We start from the raw sequence: 16,311 nt of genomic DNA on the forward strand, positions 1-16,311 counted from the left end.
TTTTCTTATTACCTCTTTCATTTGCTTTATCACCTCTATAATTATTTAATCTCTCCTCCTTTCCATCATATTGCAGTCTTTTCCTTTCACTTTTTCCTGTCTGTGCACCTTAAGAATTGTTTTACTTCTAACTTTTGTTTTATTTCTAGCATTTACCTGAAATGTTAACACTTTTCCTCTCTGCAGACAATACCTGACCTCCTGAGTACTTACGTAATTTTCTGCTGTCATTTGGCCATTCATTTAGTATATCTTTATTAATAAATTTAACAATGTGCTTCTGAATCATTCATTCCAAAATGTTTAATATATTTTGAAAGATTATTATTTTCTTTTTATGCCTTATATAGTGCTAACCAATAAGGTCCTACTAACAATTTTATCTGTAATTCCAGGTACTAGAACAATTCCCAGACCATGATAGTGTGGAAGCCACAAATGCTTCAAGTTTTACTCAGACGTTATCTGCTGATGATAACAAAAAGAAGGGGAATAACTCTGATTGTTGTACTAATGAAATCATAAGCGGAAGAGATGAGACTGTGCTTTACAAATTAGAGACATTAAGACATGTGAAACGGAAACATAGCCAGGACAATAATTCATCAATGCAGATGATCCAGGATTTCTTGGAGGAGGAATTGGAAGATCCAAGCCCATACTTCATACCTCCAAAGTCTTTACTGCGATATGCTTTGATACTGGACATAGTTGGACAGACTTGTAGAAGATCAGTGTGTTTCACTAAAGGGTAGGTAAAATTCCTTCCAGCAAGAAGCTGCTTTTCTAGAATTTAATCAAATATTCCTTCTAATCAAACTGTTTTCAAGCACAATTGCTGTGTCATTATCTCTGAACTATATTTTTGTCATTTCAGTAACATGAATTAAAACTATGAAAATCGTTTTATTCTGGTTTAAATTCTTGGGTAAATTTTTATTTTTTCAAGCCCTGAGGACCAATGTATTGATTTTATTCAGCCCCAATAAAGTATTAGGTATGTTTCCTATTATCTAGGCATTATTATATCATTTTTGTAAATTGTGTACACAAAAATAAGAGCAAGTATAATTTTAAGCTGTAGTTGGGTTCAGGGAGTAGGGAAGAAGTTGACTGGTCTAACAGGTGTAATCGAGTTGTCATTTTAAAATGTACCCATACTGTGATTTCTATATTGTCATGATTGGTTTCTCCATCCACTTTTAATGGAAGCTATCTGCCTCGTGCCATTCTGTAATTATGCTCACAATCCTTATAGTTTTATTTATAGGCTTCAAAAAATTATTCTCTATATCCACTAAATTCAACTTGCCTGTCATCAACTGATATTCAGTCATAATCTAAATCACAGTATATTTTAATAGGTCTGAAAGTAGGTATTGTGCATGTGTTCTCAAAAATAGACTGTTGTACATTTGTCTTCATATCTTTTCATCTTGAAGCTGACATTAGTGCTCACTAAAATATTGTTATGCTCTTAAGGGAGGAATGAAAATAGAATTGTGTTAGTCAACATCAATATTATTGTCCTTCATTACGTGCATTTTAGTGAGGTTAAGGATGTGAGAGTCCTTAAGAGGGTGTGGAGGAGATTTATCAGAGTGGGCAGCACAACGACACAGCTAATTGATCTGCTGCCTCATGGCTCCAGTGAGTGACCTGGGTTCAATACCACCTCCTGTGCTCTTTGTGTGAAGTTTGCCCATTCTTCACATGCTCGCATGGATTTCCTGTCAGACTTCTGAACCAGTCACCTCTTTCACATTCCCCTTCCTGCTGGTGCTGCCATGTTCTTGAACCCTTAATTCTACCTCCTCTGTTATTGTCACTTTAGCATTTCTTTTTGTACTACCTCAGCTTGCACTACTATACTTTGCAGCATTCTGTTGTTTTGTGCTCATTGCTGTATTTATTGTTATATTTATTATTACCAAGTATTATGTTTACTCTGTGAGCTTTATGGGAGCAAGGAATTTCATTGCACTCTGGTAAATTAGACAGTAAACTAATCTAATCCACTCTAATCGAATCAAAGCTCTTCCTATTAGTTAATGGTGCAAGGACTAGGAGACACAGATTTAAAAGATACAAGGGGAACATGAGCATACATGTTTTTCTTCAATGAGTAGTAATATCTTGGATCTTGCTGCCTATGAGGGTTATGCAAGTGGAGAAAGCTTGATAACCACGGGTGTACAGGGATAGTGTGAGGAAATGAAACTTGACTAGATTGGTCAACAGGGTGTTGTACAGGGTTTTCTGGGACTTATTCTGGCTGGAGGTCTGTGACTAGTGGTGTTCTGCACTAATCCCTTCTGGGAACTCTGCTGTTTGTGATATATATAAATAACCTGGATGAAAACATAGTTGGGTGGGTTAGTAAGTTTGCAGATGATATGAAGATTGATGGTGTTATGGATAGTAGAAGACTGGCAAAGGATACAGCAGGATATAGATCAGTTGCAAATATGGGCAGAGAAATGGCAAATTGAGTTTAACCCAGTCAAATGTGAAGTGTTGCGCTTTGGGAGATCAAATGTAAAGGGACGGTACACTGTTAATGGCAAGACCCTTAACAGAGTTGATATGCAGAGGGATCTTGGGGTCCAAGTCCATAGTTCCCTGAAAGTAGCTACACAGGTTGATAGGATGGTAAAGAAGGCGTATGACATGCTTGCCTTTATTAGTCAAGGAATTGAGTTCAAGAGTCAGAAAGTTACGTTGCAGCTTTATAAAATTCTCATTAGGCTGCATCTGGAATATTGTATTTGATTCTGGTTACCCCATTACAGGAAGGATGCGGAGGCTTTGGAGAGGGTGCAAAAGAGGTTTACTAGGATGCTGCTTGGATTAGAGGGCATGTGCTATGAGGATAGGTTGGACAAACTTGGGTTGTTTTCCCTGGAGCGGAAGAGGCTGAGGGGAGATCTGATAGACATTTATAAGATTATGAGAGGAATAGAGTAGACAGCTGGAATTTTTTTCACAGGGTTGAAATGTCTAATACCAGAGGGCATGCATTTAAGGTAAGAGGGGGTAAGTTCAAAGGAGATGTGGAGGGTGTGTCTGTTACACAGAGAGTGGTGGGTGCCTGAAATGCACCGCCATGGGTGGTGGTGGAGGCAAATATGATAGAGGCATTCAAGAGGTTCTTGGGTAGGCATGTGAATGTACAGGAAATGGAGGGATATGGACATTGTGTAGGCAGAAGGGATTAGTTTAGTTGGGCATTTGGTTACTAATTTAATTCGGCACAACATTGTGGGCTGAAGGGCCTGTTCCTGTGCTGTACTGTTCTATGTTCTATGTATTGCAGGTATTGTACAGGGTTTGGTAAGGTCTTACCTGGAAGAATGTGTACAGTTTTGGTCCCCTTACCAAAAAAAGTATTGTAACATTTGAGGCAGTAGAAAGGAAATTCACCGGCTAATTCCTGGATGAGAGAGTTGTCCTACCAAGAAAGACTAAATAGATTGGGTTTATATTCCTTGAGCACAGAATGTGGACAGCGGAGTTTGGATGACTTCGAGCTTACAGAGGGTAAAGAAGGACAGGTTTCCTGTAAAGTAAACATCTAAACAAATTTACTTTACAGGGTCTGAAATCAAAACAGAAAATGCAGGAAATACTTGGCAAATCAGGCAGCATCTGCAGAAAAAGAAACAGACTTAATGCTTCAGGTTGAAAACCATTCAGCAGAACTTGTTTTATATTCCTAAATCTTTAATGTCATGTGGTAATGATCAGGAAAAGGTATGTATTAAACTATCAATTAACTGAGCAAAGAGACTTGTACTGAAATCATGGTTTTAATCATTGATTAAGAGTTAGTGATTTGTTGATTAAAAGGGGTTAGTTGTATGCTTGAAGCTTGGAGTTGCCGTGATATTTTTAGAAACTATGCCATGTAATACTGTTATTTAACTAACAATGATATTTGCTGCTGCAAGTAATTTGTTCTAAAGGAGTTAAATTTTTGGCCATTTACTCTGCAAAAAGTTTAATTAGACCTGATTTCTAATACAGGTATGGCTGTTACATGGAAGGAACAGGTTCAGTGTTGAAGACTGCATCAGATGTGGAGGTATGTTAACTCTTTGAATTCATCAATCACACCGGGTTGCCTGGTTTCAACGCTCCCTTTTAAACGTTAGTTCCTCTGGTTCCTTTCACACCCCAGGGTCCTGGTTCTTGTACTCCCCTTAAACTTCCTTATGCAGGCTTGTACATTTCTTGAATCTATCAGCACTTTCAGAAGATTCATCACTCTCTCGCATTCTGTCAGGTCTTGCAATAATGATCTTGATTTTTCCTGAATAATTATCAAACTGGGGGAATGTTACTGATTCTGATCGTCTGGCCTCATGCTTAACCATTGTAACATCTCTGCCCTTCATTATGTCAGGAGATAACATTCTGTTGCAACCAGTATAGCTCTATTTCAATTGTATTAGTGGTCAATTATGACAATAGGCTGCTGTCTATTTCAATAGGTGCTTGGATTAATGGCCTATGTAAACAGCAGTTTATTTTAGCATAGCTGCCATCCTAGTGCACAGCAATCATTCATGATGCAGATATGCCTAGGGTTTGCTTGTTACAAATTGCTGTTATCAGTGTAACCCACTTTTTCCTCTGACCTTCCTCTTTTCCCCAAGCATTAAAGATTGTTCTTTTCAGTGAAAAGATGGGGGACACATACCATAAAGAATTGTGTTATGCCAAAAAACCTCAGAAATCTTTCACCCTTTTGCTTATCAAGAATCTGTCTCAAAGAACATTCTGCATCTGCTGTCCTAAGAGCATCATCTGTCATCAGAACTCTTTCTGAAAGAGAAAAAAAAATTGTCTTAAATGGGTCAGCCCTTTACATTGAGACGGTGACTCCCAATTCCAGCTTCTCCTTCATGAGGATGTGTCCACCATGTCAAGATCTGCATGGGTCTTGCGTGTTTTAAGTAGTGATTATTCTGTAAGGGTATAATATGTATATTTTTATTATTTAAAGACTTGATTGCTAATAACGTATTTTTTATTTGAAAAGCTTTTATTTTCAAGTGATTAGGTTTTAAATGCATTTCCTGAGCTCTGGAAAAACAGATTTAAACAAGAAACTAATACAGGCAGAGTACAAGGTTAATGGCAGGTTTATCAGCAGTGTGGAGGGACAGAGGGATCTTGGGGTCCAAGTCCATAGATCCCTCAAAGTTGCCACGCAAGGTGATTGGGTGGTTAAGAGGGCATACGGTGTGCTGGCCTTCATTAGTTGGGAGATCGAGTTCATGAGCCGCGAGGTAATGTTGCATCTTTATAAAACTCTGGTTAGACCACACTTAGAGTATTATGTTCTGTTCTGGTCACCTCATTATAGGAAGGATGTAGAAGCTTAAGAGAGGGTGCAGAGGAGATTTACCAGGATGTTGCCTAGATTAGAGAACATGTCTTATGAGGAAAGGTTGAGCAAGTGAGGGCTGTTCTCTTTGGAGTGACGCAGGATGAGAGGCAACTTGACGGAGGTGTATAAGATTATGAGGGGCATAGATAGAGTAGACAGCCAGCACCTTTTCCCCAGGGCCTCTGTGACCAGTACCAGAGGACGTCAGTTTAAGGTGAAAGTTTAGGGGAGATGTCAGAGGTAGGTTTTTTTTACACAGGGAGTGGTGGGTGCCTGGAACGCACTGCTGGTGGTGGTGGTAGAGGCTGATACAACAAGGAAATTTAAAAGATTCTTAAATAGGCACATGGATGTAAGAAAAATGGAGGGTTATGGGCTGTGTAGGAAGGAAGGGTTAGGTTGATCATGAAGTAGGTGTTTATGTAGGTTGGCACAACTTTTGGGCTGAAGGGCCTGTACTGTGCTGTACTGTTCTTTGTTCTATGCTCTAAATTGTTGGGAAAACCTTTTACAATTTATGAATTTTTGCTTAACAATACCTGTATCCATTTTTCAAATGTGATTATGTTGCAATTGTATAAGTCATTGGTGAGGCAGCGCTTGGAGTATTGTGTACAGTTTTTGTCGCACTATTATAAAGACGTGGTTAAATTGGAAAGAGTGCGGAGAAGATTTACAAAGATGTTACCAGGACTAGAAGGCCTGAGTTATAGGGAGAGGTTGGCTAGGCTAGGTCTTTATTCCTTGCAACGTAGGAGAATGAGGGGCAACTTTATAGAAGCGTTTAAAATTATGAGAGGCATTGATAAGATGGATGGTAACAGCCTTTTCCCCAGGGAAGGGGAATCCAAAATTAGGAGGCATAGGTTTATAGTGAGAGGGGAAAGATTTAAAAGGGACCTGAGAGACAACTTTTTCATGCAGAGGGTTGTGAGTATATGGAACAAGCTGCCAGAGGAAGTGGTTGAGGCAGGTACAATAGTATCATTTAAGAAGCACTTGGAGGGGAGGAGTTTGGAGGGATATGGGCTGAACGCAGGAAATTGGGACTCTGGTCGGCACGGACTTGTTGGGTCGAAGGATCTGTATCCATGCTGTATTGCTCTGACTCTATGAAATCATGAGGGCCATAAATGAGGTGAATGGTGACTGTCTTTTTCCCAGGGTAAGTGAGTCTAAAACTAGAAGGCATAGGTTTAAGGTAAGAGAGGAAAGATTTAAAGAGGTCTGAGGAGCAACTTTTTCATACTGAGGGTGGTGAGTATATGGAACAAACCGCTAGAGGTGGGTACAACATTTAAAAGACACTTGGACAGTTACATGGATAGGAAAGGTCAATGTGGGAAATGGGACTAGCTCAAGGAGGCAACTTGGTCGGCATGGATGAGTTGGGCCGAAGGGCCTGTTTCCATGCTCTATGACTCTAATCACCACTCACCATCAAGTGGAGCTCTCCACCAGGGATATCAGATGTTGAATTTGTATATGCAGTAAAATATACATCAGTAATATTTGATGCCAATGTTTATGTTTCTTTTTCATTTTATGCTCTAGTAAGAACCTCTAGATTCAAAGAAAATAGTTTTTCTTTCAATATTTACTTGTTTTTGTTTTTGTTTTAATAGCTTGCCTTAGTATTCCAGTCATTTGAAACATTGTCAGAAGATGAAAAGTTAACCCAACTGGCAAAATTGAAACTTCGATATTTCACCCCTAGAGAAATTGCAAATCTCCATGGATTTCCTCCAGAATTTAGTATGTACAAAATACATTTCTGAGTTTGTGTTGTGTGAAACTGAAAGTACTTTTTTATATGTAATCTGCACATTGTGCCTATTACTTAGATGGGAAACCAACAAAGCAACCAGCTGCTTGTTTTGCTGCTGCTGTGAAGCCAGTTACTGAAGTGCTCAAAAGTTACTAAGGTTTTGATTTTCCTTCACTCTTTCTGCAATGGGAAACCTAGCCTCCACATGCCTCCTCATTGCAGAGGAATGGCGATGCTCAGTTTAATTGGAGCGTGGAGTATTCTAGATATTTGCCTACAATCACTTCCTGCTTGATGCATGATATTAACTGGCACTGTAATGCAAAAATGTTTTTTGTTATTATGAATTGCACAGGTACATGGCATGGACCCTTGAGGGGTACATCAGTATTCAAGTTATTTTGTGCTTGTGTCTTAAGTTTTCAATACCAGGAAACCTAGATGTTTAGATTTAGCCATGTCATCAAATTAGTTAAGAAATATCTGAATCAGTCCTTTCCAAAAACCTCAGACTTCCAATATTCAAATTAAACAAACATAAAATAAGTAATATAAATGCAAATACAATTTGAGTTGCCCTGCATGGTGCGAGGGTGTTTGATTCTCATTTTCTGCAAGCTGTATTGACCTTACAACAACAGATTTGAATGGATAAATTTAATAGAATAAATCTGTTTCTATTGCTGCCCATACTGGTGAAGTCAATGAAATACCTGAATGGCCACTTTTAGTGAAACATGGATGTGAATATCAAATGCTATCAGTTCACAAATCTGGATGTAGACTGCTTTCCTTTCAGCAAGCTAATGAAAGTAATAACCCTACAACAAGAGAAGAAAATAAAAGTACTCAAAAATTGATTCTTAGGGGAAAAAAGGAAGCATCTTTTTTTTTTAGATTGCAAGCTATTTTTTCCAATTTCCAAACTGTCTCCAGTTTTTTATGGGGTCAGTCATAAAAGTTAAAAAGTAACTGCTTTTATGGAACTGACCGACGCAGTTGGTTGAATGTTTTCATTTTAATCTGTGGAACCTGTGCTCGAGTCCAAACCACCTAGGCAAAACAAAAGAATCGTTGTAAGCCATTCAGCAAGCATGTAATTTAGTTGTTTGGTGTTCTCAGTGGCTGCTTAGAGACTGTCTTATCTTCACTATAATAAATCTAATTATGAATTTTCTTTTTTATGGAAATCCAAGAGTTCTAAAGAACTGATTATGAACATTATAGTTATAACATGTTGGTTGTAATATTAGTAGTTTTAGTTATTAATGATTATGGTTTGTTTTAACTTTGTGTTTCTCTAACTTTATTTTGAGAATGACTGAAAAGCAATAAGTGAACTAGTATAATTTCGTCATTAGTTGAAAAATTTTAAGACTATTCCCTTATTTTGTTCACTACATCCTCAAGAAGAAAAGGAGAGGCTATTCATACCATCTGAATTACTTTTCGTTCAAATTATGCTACAGAGCTCTATGGGGAAGAATTCATTTTTGGTTATTAACTTATTGCCACCAAAGATACTCCCATCAATTGCACTTGCCTCTTTCACATTCAGTACCCTTGAAGTCAATGGAAACTCATGAATTCTGTTTAAGTTCATGAAAGCATCTTGAGTGTAATAAACAGAATGTTGGCAGAGTTAATATATCCAAAGGTTAATTATCTAATTTTTCAATTCAAAAATGGTCACTGTGGAATTGGGATGAAGTGTAATTGGGATTGTAAATAAGCTGGAGAAGATGTGTGCAGTACAAAGCATACCTTAATGGAAGAAATCACAAAAAGTTTTTATTTACAGTGCAATTATGTAATGTCAGAAATTAATTAATGGAAGTTTTCCAGCTTTCACTGAAACTTTTCGATTGTATAAGAGCAAAATACTGTATATTTGTGAAGGAAGTGCTAAAAAAAATTTATTTAGTATTCAACAGTTCCAGATCCAAGGACGTAAAAGAAAATCATGACCTGTCTTATGAGGATAGGTTGAGCGAGCTGGGGCTTTTCTCTTTGGAGCGAAGGAGGATGAAAGGTGACTTAATAGAGGTGTACAAGATGATAAGAGGCATAGATCAAGTAGACAGTTAGAGACTTTTTCCCAGGGCAAAAATGGCTAACACAAGGGGGCATAATTTTAAGGTGATTGGAGGAAGGGAGAGGGGAGATGTCAGAGGTAAGTTTTTTTACACAGAGTGGTGGGTGCATGGAACGCACTGCCGGCAGAGGTGGTAGAGGCAGATACATTAGGGACATTAAAGAGACTCTTAGATAGGTACATGAATGATAGAAAAATGGAGGGCTATGTGGGAGGGAAGGGTTAGATAGCTCTTAGAGTAGGATAAGATGTCAGCACAACATCGTGAGCTGAAGGGCCTGTACTGTGCTGTAATGTTCTATGTTCTATCTATGAAACAGTCACAGATTTGCCACATCATGTGGCAATCAATCATTTTCTAATTATCTTTACTTGACAGAGAATTAAACTTTTGACAGCAAGGGTCCTTTCTGACATGTCATTGTCCATCAGTTCTATGTAGTTTGGCTAACTCTTAATAGACCTAATTTTTTCATACTCATTTAATCCCTGAAATGATGTAATTACCACTTCCACTCATATTGCAGCTGTTCTGGGTGTTCCTTGTTTTCTTTAACATCTAACAGTTTGTTGTGGTTTGTTACCTTTATAGAATATGGATGCTCCTGATTAACCCAGCTGAAGCAATGGTTCTGTTTAGACAGTAGCCTATTTTAGTGTTGATTGTAACTAGTTTGATTGTATAACCTAATGCTGAAATAAATGGTAAACCTGTTTTTGGAATTTATGATGCAATATACAACTTAATCCTTGACACATGTATTTACAATATTGATACGCATTCTCATATGCAAATAATTATTCATTGGCTTATCCTCTGCTCAAGAACAAAAGGGTTGGTCAACAATTTCCTTTTAAAGAAGATGTTGTGCCATTTAAACAAAAATATGAGCATATCTTTTGGTTCATTTATTCCTTCAGGTGTTTAGCCAGAATGAAACATGTCTACTTTTGAAGGTCTCAATTTTTTTAGCTTTGGACATCAACACAGCAAAGTGACTGTACTCCATGGAGTGCTATTTACAACAAGTGTATCCAAACTATTTCACACAGTAGTTAGATCATAGAATTGTTACACACAAAAGGCAGTCATTTGCCCCATCAAGTCTATACTGTCTTCTAGTTGAACAGTCCCAACAGTCGCATTGCTCTTTTAGCTTGGCAGTCTTTCAAGAGAAATTCTCTTTCAAGTACCTATCAATCCACTGACTCCATTTCTGCTATCTCTAATAGCAGTGATTTCTAGTTCAAAAATACTTGTGTATATATGTTGTTTTTGTCTCAATCTCCCATGTATCTTGCATCCAAAATTTTAAATGTATGCCCCCTAGTCCATCAACCATCTTTACTCTTCTCAGAGCCAATCATCATCTTGAACACCTCTGTCAAACCTCCTCTCAACTATCTTTGCTCCAAGGTGAACAATCCAAGCTTCTCAAGACTAACCTTATAGCTGATATCTCTCATCCCTAGAACCATTTGAGTAAATCTTTCCAATGCCCTTTCTAGGACCTTTACATTTTTCCTAAAGTTAAATGACCAGAATTCAATACATCATTCCAGTTGTGACCTCATCTTTTTATGCAAATTGAATATAACTTTGCCTTTGCATGTGTTTCTAATCAAGGATTCCAGCTCTATTTTCAGAACTAGTCATTATTAAACCATAGCCATTAAATGGTTTAATCATGACTAATTATGAACATACAGATCTTACAATCAATGTCATTATAAATTTTTTTAGATAGATTTGGGTATCTTTATTAGTTACATGTACACCGAAATACACAATGAAATGCATCTTTTGCGTAGAGTGTTCTGGGGGCAGCCTGCAAGTGTCGCCGCGCTTCCGGCTCCAACATAGTATGCCTACAACTTCCTAACCCATTTGTCTTTTGGAATGTGGGAGGAAACCGGAGCACCCAGAGGAAACCCACACAGACACGGAGAGAACGTACAAGCTCCTTACAGACAGTGGCCAGAATTGAACCCAGGTCGCTGACGCTGTAATAGTGTTATGCTAACCACTACACTACCTTGATGATTTGCATGAGACGATACTTGTCACCCTGAAAGCCATCTGACCACAATCCACCATTCTAATTTGCTTTTCTAACTATCCAGATGAAAAATGTTGCTAAAAGTAAAAAAGGGCCTGAAAAAATATAAAAACAAGAATGTGAGAATGCTGGTTTGGTATTAATAAGAAAAAAAAGCTCTTATGACATGATTATGGCTAACCAATCTGTTTTAGTGATGTTGGTTGCCCCAACCCCTCGCTATTTTTTTGAATATTGACACAGAATCTTTTCCATCCACCCAAAAAGGTTTGACAGGACCTTGGTTTAACAACTCTTCTTTCCCATGGATAAAATGAGATTGCAGTAAGTTTTTGTATTTACATAGACAGCAGTCATAGTTTCCTAGACCCTCACTTAACTTCTTTGGACAGTTAAAGAGATTCTCTCAGTTATTTTTCTTGATGATCTATAGCTCTTGTCTCTCCCAGAAGGTGCTGGAGTAGGTGAGCAGTGTACTTGTCTATTTGGTTTGATGGCTGTTTTTCTTCCCCTTTTTCATGCTTATGCTAATTTTTCCTTATTCCATATTTATTGCTTCAGGCAAATAAACTGAATTTATAGTGAAATACGAAAGATGAAATGAAGGAAATTAGTGAAATGAAATGCTAATTAGGAAATGATGCTTTGAGCTTTTCAGTTGCTTGATACATTTTTAATAGGTTGTTACAGATTGACTTTGTTATCTGAGGCTTTTTAGAATGGAACAGTTGGGTCAGCAGTATTTGAGTAGGGTACAGAAAGAACTCTGTGTGTACTCATTGGATTTACAAGATTGGCATCAAATAGTTGTACTCTGACAATGTCTTGCTCAAGACAAGCTGATAGATCTGTGTGTTTGAAGATAGGGAACTGTTTATTAAGTTTATAGGATGGTATCATCTGTACAGATGTGTTAATGTTTTACTGATAGTGCAGCAATCCCTCATCATTTTGTAAGCCTGAATTTAAATTTGGACCTTCAACTTTATGATATGGATTGGAGTGTGACCCACTAGTTATGTTATTTTCATTCAATAGTGATGAATGTAATTTTGGGGAAGATGGAAAAGAATATTTTAATTTGAATGTAACAATGACTCTCCTCGGTGGGATTAGAATGCAAATAATCTGGTTTGAGGTGGTACTGCATTGTCATGCTTCTTGTTCTTAATTAATTAATCTGAGCTGTGGTGGTGTTAAGAATGCTGCAAATGACTTCAGTGGCCATGAAACAGTTAAAAATCATTCCGTTTTTTAAAATTCCTGTGAAAGTACATGTTTATCTAGTTAGTCGATGGTAAATCCTGTTCACTGAAATGAATTCAAATACCAGCAGTTCATGTTTGAATGTCACTAAACAATGATCAAGTTGCAAATGGAAGCCAAAGCAGGAATCAAGAATTGTATTTGATCATAATATGTATTTTGTTTTGATTAACCTTGCAGGTTTTCCTGAGGAAATTTCACTGAAACAAAGATACCGTCTGCTGGGAAATAGCCTCAATATCCATGTGGTAGCCAAGCTTATTAAATTGATGGTTGAATGATGCTGAAAATCCATAACTTCTTTGATATATGGTATATAAAAATGTGTATCTGTTTATTTTGACCAACAAGTAATAGATCATATGAAAAGGTTTCACAATGGTGCATATCAGAAGTGATCATTGATTTTATTAAGACTAATTAATTTATTTGTGTTGATATCTTGAAACAGTTTTATCATTTGCTCCTCTTGCATGTACCTGCTCAATCTGAATGGTTTGCTGTAGTTTGTGACTTAAGTCTGTTATTCACCATGTATTGTAATGCAAACTCATTAAAATAATTATTGGATGTACATATTAAATGATGCCTGTTTCTAATAAAGACAATTAAAAACTGTATTCAGTAAACTTACAAATATTTTCTGCCATCAGATTGTAACTTACTATGAGAAAAGTAAATGCTCTTGTACACTATATTTTTAATGCTTCAGTACTGACAAGAGGACATTCACCTGAAATGTAAACTCTGTTTCTCCCTCCACAGATGCTGCTTGACCTGCTGGGTATTTTGAGCATTTTCTATTTTTACTTCAGATTTAAAGCATCAGCAGATTTTTGCTTTTCATGCCCAATGGTGATGATGTCTGTCGTGGTTTAGATAAATTACAAATTTAATTTCCTTCTATTGCTATCAAAGTTGCCAAATCTGTTACTTTATTTTAACATGAGGTATGACAAAAACTATCAAAGTAATTGTTCAAGATCACAGGCTAAAGGGGCCGTTCTGTGAAGAGTCACTGTGACCTTTAATGTTAGAAATTGCAGCAATCAAGGCAATTAAGTTTCACTTTTATGAGATTACAAGCACAAATATTGCACTCCAACGTCATTTAAAGTCTTTTAAGTCTAAACAGTATCTGACAATTAAATGGGAAACTTTAATTTGCTTGCATTGGAAATTTGTGCATCATGGGTGTGCATTCTTCCATTCACTTTTCCTAAAATAAAGTGAAAAAACAGTTTTGGCATTGTCTACAATATGTATATACAAGTAAACTAAGACATTCCCTTCCTGTGTTCTTCTAACAATTTTTAAAAATGTATCTGAGCAAAGTTAGAAGACTTCAGAACCTTTATTATATTAAGGGGGAGGTCCTGCATTTTGATATAGTTGGTACTGTTGAGTGGAGCTACATGATTAAGCCCCACCCACATACTGCATTCACTTCTGGCAATCACACTTTAGGAAAGAGTGATTTCAGTTAATGGAGTGTCAGAAACAGAGGTCGATCCATATTCATTACTACATAGCTAGTTCAGTATACATTGGAGGACAAATTAGTACCCCATTATTTTTAGTGCTTGTCACAAACTCAGTTCCATAGTTATCAATGACGTTCAACTCCCTAGGATCTAGCTAAAACAGAAAGAAACTGTAACCATGCTGTTGTATATAACACTGCAATAAGTTTTGGACCATTCGTTTACATTATTAATCTCTCCCCTGCAATGGTACTTGGGTCTTTTCCTGTCTTGGCTCATTAGCTAATGAAACCTCACCCATGCTTTTGTTAATCCTAGACTAGACTGTTTTTAAGGCACTCCTGGCCATCCTTAGTCTACAAGCAGAAAGCAAAATACTGTAGGTGCTTGAAATCTGAAAACAGAAAATACTGCTTGATGTCCTATGCATCTGTGGAGAGAGAAAGAGAACTAGAAAAAGTTAGAAAGTAAACACATCTTTACTTGCAACGAAGGGGGGAGCGGTGGAAAGAATAACAAAGGGAATGTCTTTGATTTTTCATATCCATGATTCCTTATGATATAGGTGGAGACCATTCAGCCAATTGAGTCAATGCCAGCTGTCAGATCAATTGCATTCACCCACTTATTTCCCTGTGACCTGTTCTCTCTCACAATCCCCTTAATACCCCCTGATCTTTCCTGCCACTCACTACACTAGGGGTAATTTACAATCGCCAATTAACCTAATCTTTGGGAAATGGGGAGGACCTGCTGCAGCAAGAGAAATCCCATGCAGACACAGGGAGAACATTGCAAACTCTACACAGCACCAGAGGCCAAAATTGATCAAGGGAGGCTGAATGACAGATAGTGTAGCTGCTGGCTAAGTAGAATGCTGAAGGCTTGTTATTCACAGTTGATCTGTCTGGAAGACTTGTGAATAGGACTTGATTGAGGATAGGGAGTAAAGGAAAAAATGCTGGATGTACAAAATGTTTTACTTGCTGTCAAAGTGAAAAAAGGGAGAATGCTGTTAAATACACAGAAGGCAGACAACATTTCTGGAGAGACAATAAAAAAGTTAATGTTACAGATGGAAACCTTTCATCAAAGCTGTACAGTTCTAAAACAAACTGGAAAGGTCTGGTTATCTGAAATTGTTGAATTCAATGCTGAGTCCAGAGGGCTCCAAAGTGCCTCCTCAGAAGATGAGCTGCTCTTCCTCGAGTTTACAGTGGGCTTCATTGGAACAGTGTGAGAGGCCAAAGGTAGCAAGGTCAGTGTGGGATGGAGAATTAATGAATGGGTATATCAGGGTCCGTGTTGCTGACTGAATAGATATATTCTGCACAGCTGTCACCAAATCTGTGCTTGGTTTCTTAAATGTAGAGTTTGCATAAGCATCAAACACAGCAAACTAAATTGGATGAAATATAACTAAATTGGAAATACAATTAAATTGCTGCTTTATGTGGGAGGTATGTTTGGGTTACTGGATAGTGAGAGAAATAAAAGGACAGATGTTGCTTCTCTTTCACTTTTATTTCATTAATGTATAATGTTGGAAACTGGGGCACAAAAATGAGGAGGTTGATCGCACAAGTCTCCTGCAGCAACAAAACACTTCATCGTGCAACAGACTTGAATTCCATCTTCATTTCAAAGTAAAAAAAAACATTTTTTTCCTTGAAGTATCTTCAAAATATGAGGAGAGGAGGGGAAGATGAGTCTGGAGGTGGCATTATGACGAAGAAGGTAGAAATTACATAGGATGATTCATTGAGGAGGCTTGTGGGGTGGGAGATGAAGATCAGGGGAGTCCTATCGTTGCTCTTTGTGGGAGGAGAGGGAATGAGAGCAGAAGTGTGGGAAATGGAATCGATGAGGTTAAGAGTCCTCTCACTTATGGTAGGGGGAAACCAAGTTTCAAGAAAATAAGATGTCTTGGAAGTAGTGGTGTGCAATGTGCCTTCATCAGAGCAAGTTTGAAAAAGACGGTGAAACTGGGAGAATGGAATGATGTCCTTACAGGAAGGAGGTAAGTGGAGGTAGTTGGGATGGCTGAGGGCCGACGTGCTTGTGAATATTGGTCACTAACCTATACTAAGATGGAGAGAGAAGTTGAAAAATGAAAAATGAAAGAAATGAAAAGTGAAAGCAGAGTGGAAACTGATAGCAAAGATACTGAAATGGTCAAATTCTGTAGGAGAAAGGGAAACAATACAGTTATCAAAATACTGTTAGAAGAGATGAGGAAGGGG

At 37.6% G+C, this 16,311-nt stretch overlaps 2 protein-coding genes across 7 annotated transcripts in view; both read left to right on the forward strand.

Moving 5' to 3' along the window:
- The window catches only part of trdmt1 (tRNA aspartic acid methyltransferase 1), a 52,568-nt gene extending 38,855 nt beyond the window's left edge, over window positions 1-13,713 (forward strand). For 3 of the 6 annotated variants that reach the window (XM_052016029.1, XM_052016033.1, XM_052016034.1), the window contains 4 exons: window positions 396-751; window positions 4,027-4,084; window positions 7,021-7,150; window positions 12,765-13,711. In XM_052016029.1, the coding sequence (XP_051871989.1) occupies window positions 396-751; window positions 4,027-4,084; window positions 7,021-7,150; window positions 12,765-12,865 (645 nt within the window). In that variant the 3' untranslated portion in view covers window positions 12,866-13,711. Of the gene's footprint in view, window positions 1-395; window positions 752-4,026; window positions 4,085-7,020; window positions 7,151-12,764 lie in introns of all 6 variants that reach the window. The other 3 variants (XM_052016031.1, XM_052016030.1, XM_052016032.1) reach the window with 2 other exon arrangements.
- Window positions 13,714-15,258: 1,545 nt separating this feature from the next.
- Window positions 15,259-16,311, forward strand: part of cubn (cubilin (intrinsic factor-cobalamin receptor)) — a 264,528-nt gene continuing 263,475 nt past the window's right edge. Inside the window, 1 exon segment of the mRNA XM_052016186.1 lies at window positions 15,259-15,326. Within this exon segment, the coding sequence (XP_051872146.1) occupies window positions 15,259-15,326 (68 nt within the window).

This window comes from Pristis pectinata, chromosome 5, assembly GCF_009764475.1.
Source record: "Pristis pectinata isolate sPriPec2 chromosome 5, sPriPec2.1.pri, whole genome shotgun sequence".
Lineage (NCBI taxonomy): Eukaryota > Metazoa > Chordata > Chondrichthyes > Rhinopristiformes > Pristidae > Pristis > Pristis pectinata.